Genomic DNA, 11077 nt, shown 5'->3' with positions numbered 1-11077 from the left:
TTCCTGTGTGCAATACTTTCCATGATGTTTCATTAAATGTCATTTGCCATTCTTTGGTATTTTCATACTTTGTTCAGCTCAGTTGGTAATCTCTGGATTGCTTACATTTTAAATCTGTTGCTTTTCGTACTTTGGTTATTGTCTCCAAATTGAAGCAATTTGCTTAGTGTTTTCAAATCTAAGTCACTGATGTAAATTGTGGTCCGTTCACCAAGTGTCGTGTGCCCCACTCCGCCATTACCCCTCTAATTAGTACAGTTTTCAATTCTTCAGCTGGATTATTATCTGTATTGTAGTTTTTCACTGAATCCAGTGCAGTAAGCTTAATTAGTGTTCTTTCCTGTGGAATTTTATTCAATGCTTTTTGACTAAGAGTCTAAATATACAATATCATGGGAGTTACCCCACAATTAACTTGTGTTGTTAGGTCCTCAAAGAAATCAAGGAGAGTGGACATGCTTCATTTAAAGCCACAGTGGCTGATGTTTATTAGGTTGTTATTGAGTAAATAATCCTCAAACTTACTCCTGGTAATCGATTCCATTATTTTACATGGAATTAAAGGAAGCCTTATGACATTTAATGCTCTCCCTGAAGGAGAGTTCAAAGGTGGGGGGCCCATTTGACTGGATGGGGGTGTGTGGGGGTAGAGACTCCACCACCCCTCCTGACTCCCCCTGCCCCGTTTAAGCTCCAGGCAGGAATGGTGGAAGGTGGCCTTCCTAGCCGGAGGGCAATTGAGGCCCTTAAGCAGCCACTTAAGGGGCTCATCCTCCCACTACTGGAATTTAACCAGCAGCTGGCAGGGAACTTGCCATGCAGGACAACTGTAAAGCAATTCCTATGGGGTTTGCCTGCAACCTACGAGGGGAGCTCCCTCATACTCTGTGCCTGATTGAGGGAGCTGGCATTGGGAATAGGGGGCTCCACAGGAAACTGCCTTCTTCCCAATCTATTCCCCCCCCTTGGCTACTCCACTGTTGGTGGCCCCTCCCTATTATCCCCATCCAGCCAACATTTACCTGTCTCATCATTCCATTGTCAATCCCTGATGAAGGCCTGGCAGTGGCCACTACTCCCGGTGGTGCTGCTGGTATGGAAGATTTCCCGGCCTTTGATTGTCTGGCAGCTCCTGAGGGATTTCCACCCTGCACTGAACTTAATTCAAATGGGAGGCACGAAGCTACCCAGGTAAATACCTGATTGTCATAAAATTCTGTCAGGCCTCCTGAAAATGATTGACACGGGGTTCCCACTGGTTTTCAAGCTGGAGGATGGCAAGTCCACCCCCACGTACATTAATTCCCAGCCGATGAGAATTTCCTGTGGGTTCTTTGTTGCAACATTTAAAAATTGAGACATTTCCAATCTACTGTTACTTTTCCAGTGTCCTTCACCTCTCTCATAATGAATGCCAGTTCCTCACTCTTTCCTTGTGACACTCTGGGATAAATCCCATTTAGTTTGAGGATATCTTTGTTTTAGGGCTTGTCTAATTGTCTAGAACATCAATCCTGCATCCATTTAGTTCAAGCAAGACATATTTCAACGTGATCTTTTAAATAAAAAAAAACCTAGGTGAAGGTCTGACAACCACAAGGAAGAACATCACCATGGTTGTTAAGAGTAAAAGAGATGAAATAAATTATTAGGTGATAGTAATGTCAGGATTAAAATGCCTGAAAGTGGGAAGAAAAGGAAACATTTCACCTTTTTGATAAATATTTGATCATTTTTGAAAAAAGAAAAATGTGGAGCACAAAGAGTCCATTTTAAAATCAAAATCAGGCTTCTAATGGTCAAAATATAACAATCCAATTAATATCTTAGCCTCAAGTTGGTGCATTATGTTTGAAAAATGTTATCTTAAGATGGCAAAGAAATGAAGTGCTCACTTATAAGAAAGTTAGAAGGGTGTGATCTTTATTTTGTTATCTTATGTCACACTTCAGCCTTTTGAAAAAAAATAAATGAACCATAGGTAACTGCATAGAAAATACACGAGAATTGCTCATATATACATTTCATAAAAATAGAATACATCTTGATATCTGACTCCCAGAACTTGTCATCTTCTTATACAGTGTATTGACTTTAAATGGCTGGTGACTATTTGGTCTTTGGTTAAGCATTGCTAAGAATGATGATTTGTCTGCCTTGTTCAAATAGCATGCCAGAACAGTGCCTGCTTTCCACAAGCTTCAGATATGCATACTGCCAGAACATAGCACCATTTTCACAAAACTGTATTAGACAATGCAGATTTCAAATATTTGATTCCGGTGGTCCTGACTGCTACTTATTTGGGTGAATAAAAAGTATACTTGTTGAAGTGCTTTTAGTATGGGTAAGCAGACACTGCTATATAAACTATGAAAGTAGTCTGGTATTCAATATTTCCATCCACACTGTATGATGACGCTCGCACTTTCATCCTATATGTCTGAGGCTCTCGTAGTGGTCTGATTGTAAATACAACTCCTTTCAAGTTCTCATCTCGAATTGCAAAAGGTATCATTGGGTCCTCATCAACCATGTAGAAGATTGTTCTGGGATGCATCACTCCATCGTGTGTGTAAGCTACGAGACGGATAAGATCCTGGTTTGCAGTAATACCAAATGGAAGGGCAACAAGCTTATACTCCAAGGCATATGGACTGAGAGCACACTCGAGATCATTGGGTGGGCAGTTTTTCAGGCAAAATCTGCAAAGCAAAAATTAATTTTAATTCACAAATTCACAAAGTAGAAACAGCGTGGGTAAAGTCCTTTGACCCATTCTACCACATCAAACCAGAAAGACCCTAGGGTTTCTTAAATTATTCCAAGATTTTTGCATTGCCCTACCCATTAAGCATGTTCATCTCGCTTTGTGAAAAGAACTTCCTCACATCTGATTTACATTCACTAGTGTGGATTAGAACTCAATTGTCCTACTTTTGTTTACATTGAAGTCATGTAAATGGAACACTTTAGATCAGAGATAAAAACAAAAAAACTGCGGATGCTGGAAATCCAAAACAAAAACAGAATTACTTGGAAAAACTCAGCAGGTCTGGCAGCATCGGCGGAGAAGAACAGAGTTGACGTTTCGAGTCCTCATGACCCTTCGACAGAACTTGAGTTCGAGTCCAAAAAAGTTTTCTTGGACTCGAACTCAAGTTCTGTCGAAGGGTCATGAGGACTCGAAACGTCAACTCTGTTCTTCTCCGCCGATGCTGCCAGACCTGCTGAGTTTTTCCAGGTAATTCCCACTTTAGATCAGGCTTGTCCAACCTGCGGCCCATGAGGCCACTCTATGTTGGGCCTGCGGAGCGATTGCCAAAAATGCCGGTAAGACGGACATTGCGTTTGAAGGTTTCAGCAAGGGACCGTTCCTCCAGTCACAGGCTGCTTCTCTCCTGCATTTGCTGCTGATAGGGCAATTGTGAGCCTATCAGCAGCAAACATGGGAGAAAACCAGATCGTGATTGGAGGAGCAGCGAACACCAGCAACGGTGAGTATGTGAAGATAGGGAGAGCGATCTGGAAAGTGTGTGGGGCTTCCACTGGCCATACTTTAGCGGCTGCTCTGGCCTGACTCTCAGTGCTTTGGCCTGTCTTCCCCAAGTTTTCGGTGCTCCTCTCGGCAGGCATTAGGGCATCAGGCCCGCGAGGTCGGGGGGTGAGTGCGCGTGCGCGTTCTCATTCTTCCTCACCCCCACACACCAACATGAACTGTCACCCATTCCCACATTGGTTGAGGGTGAGTGAGTGAGCACCATGAGACTGGAAGTAAGATGGACATACATATTCTCACCCTTACACACTCTAAAGGTTGTCTTTATTTATTACTCACTGGCCAGGGTTTTACGGCCTCTCCTGCCCGGTGGGACATTACGGTCCCGTTGAACTGAATGGAGATTTAACGGCTTGCTGCATCCCCGGGGGGTGACACTCTGCGGCGTGGTGGTAAAATCCTGTCCATTTTTTAAATTGTCAATTTATTGTTGTGACATTTTTTTGCCCAGCAAGTTGTTTCTTTTCATACGCCAGTTTTTTTAAATTCATGTTTAATGTTGTGTCAAACCTTATCTTTCTGAAATTGGCCTATTGGCCCCACGAGTCTGAGGAAATTTTAAATGTGGGCCCCCCACATAAAAAGGTTGGACAAGCCTGCTTTAGATATTGGACACACAGATAGTGGAATCAGCTCAAACAAGCCAACTGCAGTCCCAGTAAATCCTGGCTCTGTAGTTACAAACCAGCAGATACAACCAACCCTTTGAAAGAAGAAATTACTCTTCATGGAGTTCTGCTATAAAAATTAATGACCGGCTCAGGGTCCAAGCACAAATCATCTCAAGAGTGCCCATAAGAGTAAAGGGACGTACGTTTGGGTAACAACCATTGGAAGGAATTATATGTATAGTAATCGGAGTTGCCTTATTGTAAATAGTACCTTTTATTTTTCTCCAGTTCGACCTGTTAGAATTGGAAAGCTGGAAATTGTTACCATTTACACTCAATGTAAAACATGTTCAGGTGAAGGATGAAGTCAGTAAGGAGTTAAAAGATGGCGTAACTAAGGTTGGGTATGATATACTGCCTCTCCCTGAGCCAATGCTTCCCAAACTTAATCCCATTGTGAACCCATTTTAATACTTGAAAATTGGTGCAACCCCAGAGTCAGAGTGGGGGAGGGAAGAGTTGTTGAATTTGGCGGAGGGGGTGGGGGGGGGGGGGTAGAAAGAGTTATTGAGCGAGAGGGGACTGATTGGCATGGAGGATAGGTTGTTGGACTGGGGGTAAGTTGTTTTGCAGAGGAGAGGTGTTGAGCCGGGTGTTAGTTGTTGTGCAGGGGAGGGGCGTTGTTGAACGAGGGTGGGTAAATGATTTTGTTCACAATAGGTTTGAAGAACCTAATAGGACCACTGAGCCAGGATTGATGCACACACGTATTATGGAGCCTCAGCGCCAATCCCAGGACAGTCCCACCATTTGCCACAGCATGCATTCAAAGTACCTCATCCATTACAATTGCATCCAAGGATGTCCCCAGTTAGCCAATTGGAGCACTGAACTGAACGACCAATCAGGCCACTCAAAGATTAACCAATCAGGGCAGCGGAAAACTGTCCCATTCTTGAACCTTTTGTGAAAAAAAATTCACATCCCAGCCAGAGTCTCCGCTCGACAGTCACCATTGTTGCCTTGGAGCCTGTGACACCAAATGATCGACCTGTGACCCCAACAGCGACTCATGGTTTGGGAACGGCTGAATTAAGCACTGCATCTATTTGGTCTACGATTTAGAATTGGGATCTGAGTACTGAGGTTTATCCTTGGATAAGAATTATATATCACGCCTTGGTGGTGGTGAAGTTGGTAATAGTGATTTACTGAGTGTGCATCTTGGTTTTCCGGTGAAGAAAAGGAAAGCAAAAAAGTTAATGACTGAGGTGTACTGAAACTGTGAGCCTTGGAATCATCAAGATGTCATCTAAGCACACATTGAAAAAGTAAACGTGCCTCTTAATATCAGTATTAATATCAGAATGCCAATAGATCCAGAAAATAATCCTTGTCCCTGGATCAACTAATTTTGGAAGTTTTAGCTCGCACCTTGTAAGCATCAGTGATATTGTATTAACAATACCTAGATGGATAAACAAGTTAAATAAATAGTAATTCAAATTAAATAAAAATATTTTGAACACTTCATCAATGACTTGCTTACTTGTTTTATAAATTGCATATTACTGTTGATAGACAGCCTCACTCATTATTCTTTCAATCCACAAAGCAAAGTTAAAAAGAGAAAGACAACAATTTTCTGCTTAACTCCAAGCTGTTTGGATTTGTTCTGGACTTCCATATTCTATTTATAGAATATCATTTAATCACACTAGCAAACATTGAATGTAGTTAGAAATATACTATTATGAGAAATAATCTCTTATAAGAAATTTTAGTACTGTGCTGAACAATGCCTTTATAAACTTTTATACTTTGTCATAATAAATCAGGAATGCAATGGGAAATAATTTTGTGAATTGGCATTCTCTGCTTGGATCAGGAGAGAAGGCTGGAGTCTCTTTTCATTTCACAGATAAATGTGCATTAAACAGATAAGCGGAAGAATAACCTACCCAGTGACTGGATCTCGCTGGTATTTGGGTGGGCAAGGAGTGTCTATGCACTGGTAGCTGCCTCTCATGTTAAAGCACATATGGTTTGCTCCACAGTGGATGTTTTGCTCCAAACACTCGTCAATATCTAGGTAATTCAAAAACAAAAGATATTATTACTGCTGTGACCATGTATTTGCACCTCTCATAACATTTAAAATTTGAATGCCTTGTTTGGAAGCCTTCAAAGAAAATGAATGACCAAATTGTTTTTTGCTAATAACCCAAGATGTTTTATAATTCATTTGCAATACTTGTAATATATTTTCACTGATGCAATGAGATGGATGGACATATAAAAGTTTATTAATGAAAGGTATGAGAATCAGGTTGTTGCTATGCAGCACTCCAAGGAAGTGCATCACCTACAAGATTGTTCTGCTGCCTAATATTGAAAGAAGAATTCATTTTATTCTGCTTATTTCAAATGGTGATTGTTTGATGGCTATATGCACCACCTGGTGAAGCAGAGTGTGCAGATCACAATGGCAAAATTTTACAGCAGCGGGATTTTGTGTTCCCGCCGAAGCAAATGAGGTTTACAATGTCTTGCTGCATTTTACGGCCCTGTCCCCGCCGAAACGGGGCTGTAAAATTCTGCCCCATGATTCTAGCCAGTGATAGGTTAACTGGTCCCTCCAGCACATAAGTTGGAGCATATTATACAAAAAAATAAAATACTGCAGGTACTAGAAAGCTGGAATAAAGAGAAAACACTGGAAATGCTCAGAGGGTCAGGCAACATCTGTGGAGAGAAACAGAGCTAATGCACTGCATGCACCTCCGGAAGGAAAGACGGCTAGAAGCCGACTTGCTCTGTACAAGTGCGCTCTGCAACCATGACGCGCTGCAGGTGGGCTAAATTGGCTAACAATGGGACTTCCACCCCTCACTGGGGTGCAAGTCCTGCTCTCGGGAGCTGCCGGCCAAGTCCCGGCGGTGCCAAGAGCTCAGTAGTGGGCACTGCCAGGACACAACCAGTCCCAAGAAGAAGGCCCAATGGATCCCAGGGTGAGGTAAGTCTGGGGCATTGGGCCAGTTCTGGGAGAGGGGCAAGGGTGTGGGGAAAGGGTGGGTTTTGGAGAGCAGGCGGGTAGGAAGGGAGTGGTGGTGACTATCTTTGCAGGGGGAGGTGCCCCAGTGCACAAATAGTAACCCCCTTCCTTCCCTTTTACTTTGTTAAAAAACGGCCTGCCCATTACCACCCGCCTGACCACACCAACCATATTATGCCATTGGCAGCGTATTACCGGGGTCAACTGGCTTGTTAACAAACTCAATTAACCCTTAATTGTTTTTTTAAACATGGTGGGCGGGCTGCCACTTTCAGCCCCTGCCCATCTGTGTTACAGGGCTGAGCTTGGGGTGGGTGGGTAGGTGGTGGGCTGGGAACCCACCCTATTTTACAAGCCCTCTCATAAAGAACACACCTGATGGGGGCATGTAAATTTAAATCCAGCCCAATGTCAATGACCTCGCGTCGCAATGTACTGCTGCCTGCCTGCTAAGTATTTTCAGCATTTTCTGTTTTATTTGGAATGCTTCAATTCGCCTCAGTTGCCTTGGTATACGGAGGCAAAACCTGGCCAAAGATAAGCTCTAGGTTGGTATCCAGTGATCCCAGCAGAAAAGGACATGTGTGTAGCCAATAGGTAAGGGCAAGAGTGAGTTAAATTGTGATGTCTCTCATAGTTGAATGGCAGTGCTTGCTGTCTAGGTTTACACATGGGCCAGGATTTTATGGCCCCACTGTGGCATGTCTCCCCCCAGCAGATGCGGCAAGCCATTTAAAACACCATTCAGTTTGATGGAGCTGTAAAGTCCTGGCCATGCAGTCTGTCCACATGGCTGTGATACAGAGGGATGACTATTTCCCCTGGCCTGTACTACCCTTGCAGGAATCAACACAGCAAAAGATCAAAGCAAAAAGGTTTTTTAAAAGTCAGGAAAATGAGAGCCTGTATTCTAAAATTTACTATGTAGTTAAATCCTTGTAACTGTGGCTACTTATAGAATCCTGAGGTCCACCAGAGAGGATTTGTAACCGCTTGTAAATTTCAAGCTCTAGGTCAATGAGTGTTTGGCAATTCTAAAAATGTGTGTGTGTTAGATGCAAGCCCACCTATAAACATTATAATCTATAACATCTAGTAGTGCTTGTTTAAATTTCTGTTAAGTATTTGTTTACAGCACAGGAATAGGCCATTCATCCCAACAGGTCCATGCTACTGCTTATGCTCTATTTGAGCCTCTTCTCACTCTTCTTCATCTAATCCCATCAATAGATTCTTCTATTCCTTTCCCCTGCATGTGATTCTCTAGCTTCCTCCTAAATGGATCAATGCTACTTGCCTCAGATATTTCTTGTTGTAGTGAGTTTTACATTCTAATTACTCTCCAGGTAAAGGTTCTCCTAATTCCCTATTTGGATTTATTAGTGACTATCTTATGTCTATGGCTCCCAGTTCTGATCTCACTTGCATATGGAAAAGTCTTCTCTATGTCTACTCTATCAAACCCTTTCATAATTAAAGGCCTCTACCAGGTCACTCCTCAGTCTTCTCTTTTTTGGAAAAAAGAGATCCTGCAAGTTCAATTTTTTCTTATAGGTATAACATCTCAGTTCTGGTATGGGTCTAGAAAATCTTTTTTGCATCTTCTCCAGTACCTCTATATCCTTTTTTATAAGCTGGAGGTCAGAACTGTTCACGGTATTCCAAGTGTGATCTAAACAAGGTTCTATAAAAGTTTAATATGACATTTTAATTCTAGAAATAAACCACAGTGATTTGTTTGCATTTTTAAAAGCCTTTATTAATCTGTGTTGTTGCTTATAGTGATCTGCATAATTGTATTCCCAGATCCCTCTTTCGTCCAGCTCATTTAGACGCAAGGGTGAAATTAGTCTATGGCAGCAGCGTGAAACGGGTTCCTAGCGAATCAGCCGACTGTTATATGCTGCATCAGTTTTTATTGCCTATTGACTTAAAAAATATTGGCAGATTTTTAAATATCAAACCACAAACAAAACAGAGAGACTAGGAAATGAGTCTCCAAAAAGAGTTTGGACTACCGTTCTGTGAACTTCAGTGGAAAAAGTATCAGATACAATAAAAGAATCAGATGCTGATTTGCTATGAGCACATTTTGCATTACTGGCATAGACCAATTTCACCCTTACCTTCCAAGGAGTATGTGGCTTCCTTATTCTTCCAACCAAATTTACTACTACACATGTTGAAGCTAATTTACCAATTACATGCCCATTCTGACATTTATTAATATCTTCCTGTATTTTGTTGTAGTCCTCTTCTGTATTAACTAACCCTCCCACTTTGCTGTCATTGCAAATTTTGAACTCCTGAGTCCAAATCATTTATGTAAAGGCTGATAAACAGCGGTCCCAGCACTGAACCTTGTATAACACTACTTACCAGCATTGCCAATCTGAGTAATTAGCTTCAACTCCTACTCACTTTCTTGATTTGTAGCTAATTTATTGCTGTCCATTCTATTGCTTGTCTCCTGATTCCATCGGCAGGATTTTGGGGTCTGGGTTGGGACCTCAACATCGGGGTCAAATGAAAGACATTGTATGGGTAACAGTGATTTTTTCCTGAATAGGCCAATTGATACCCACAGGACGCACTTATAATTCGATTCAGGAGAATTGGCAGGCTCTCGAAGCTGGAAGGCCAATAAGAGGCCTTTCAGTTCAGAAGGCCTACCTTTTCAGGTGAGAGAGACAGAGGGCGTCTCCATCTTGAGGACCCCTCTCAACAACTTTTAAAACTTTTAAGTTAAAAAATGGGAGCAGCTGCTGGGTCACCATGGTTGTGGAGAAACCCTTAGCAGGGTGACCTCTGGCTGCATCTGTGGCCAGGGAGGGCCTCAAAGCCTGCCTAGAATGCAGTCCCTTGGTCTGCTGCCAGGAAGTTGCCTCCAGACGGCTGGCCTGGTTACCGACGCTGTCGGGGCCCAGCAGACCAACTTGAAAATTCCTCTTTTAATTGGCCATTAAATTGCCTGAATTGGCTTCTGGGCAGGTAGTTTTTCTGCCCTTGATCCACTTCCAGGAAATTGGCCTGGTGGGTGGTGTTGGCCAGCAGCCTGAATTTTCATGACTGCCCACCTTAAATTCAGCCCTATGTTTTCTAACCATAATCATGAGTTACTATGCAAGTTACTTGTTGTTATGAGTTACTAAATGAAGAATTTTTGGAAATTCAAATATATTACATCCACTACATTACCTTTAGCTACCCTTTCTGTTACTTCGAATAATTTGGTAAGGTTGGACAAGTATGACCTTTTCTTTTGGAATCCGTGCGGACTGATATTTATTTATATTTTTAGTTTTGTTTTTCTATTACATTATAAAGATGCAGCTCCAACAGAAAACCTATTTTGAACAGCTGTCAGCACCCTCCAGAATTAACGGATCTGAACAGGAAGCTCTAGCAGAGTGCTGGTTAATGCACCCTTGTAAAATTCCTTTTGCGGTGTTTTAAAATAAATAGATTAATGGCTGCATTATTTTGGTGCACATGCATCAATCAATGATTAACCCAAGGAAATGAAAACTCTAGAAATATTCAGAATTCAAAAAACTCCACCCTACCATGGCATGCTTTCCCATTAGGCATGAGTCGGTATCCACTGGGGCAGAGGCATTGGTAGCTCCCTGCTGTGTTTTTGCAGTCATGCTGACAAGGTTCCTTATTTTCACATTCATTAATATCTGCCAACAGAGAATTTGACAATCAGAAAAAGCAACAATGTATTTTATTTACTAGCAATAACTCACAGTGATTCATCTGTTCTTTGACAATTGAAGGTGGTGTTAAATGACTATTATTGCAGAAAATCTACATTTTAGAAAAGAGTAAAAGTTTTAAAATTGATGG

The 11077-nt window shown here is 42.0% G+C and overlaps 1 protein-coding gene across 3 annotated transcripts in view; it reads right to left on the bottom strand.

Moving 5' to 3' along the window:
- Window positions 1-1902: 1902 nt before the first annotated feature.
- Window positions 1903-11077, bottom strand: part of hmcn1 (hemicentin 1) — a 725933-nt gene continuing 716758 nt past the window's right edge. For 2 of the 3 annotated variants that reach the window (XM_041207700.1, XM_041207701.1), the window contains 3 exons: window positions 10792-10911; window positions 6132-6258; window positions 1903-2705 (listed from right to left, as the gene is read on the bottom strand). In XM_041207700.1, the coding sequence (XP_041063634.1) occupies window positions 2339-2705; window positions 6132-6258; window positions 10792-10911 (614 nt within the window). In that variant the 3' untranslated portion in view covers window positions 1903-2338. Of the gene's footprint in view, window positions 2706-6131; window positions 6259-10791; window positions 10912-11077 lie in introns of those variants that run through there. The other variant, XR_005945469.1, reaches the window with a different exon arrangement.

The sequence above is a fragment of the Carcharodon carcharias genome, chromosome 16 (genome assembly GCF_017639515.1).
Source record: "Carcharodon carcharias isolate sCarCar2 chromosome 16, sCarCar2.pri, whole genome shotgun sequence".
Classification (NCBI taxonomy): Eukaryota; Metazoa; Chordata; class Chondrichthyes; order Lamniformes; family Lamnidae; genus Carcharodon; species Carcharodon carcharias.
Note: the sequence above shows the minus strand (reverse complement) of the source record. Positions and strands in the feature narration are given on the sequence as shown.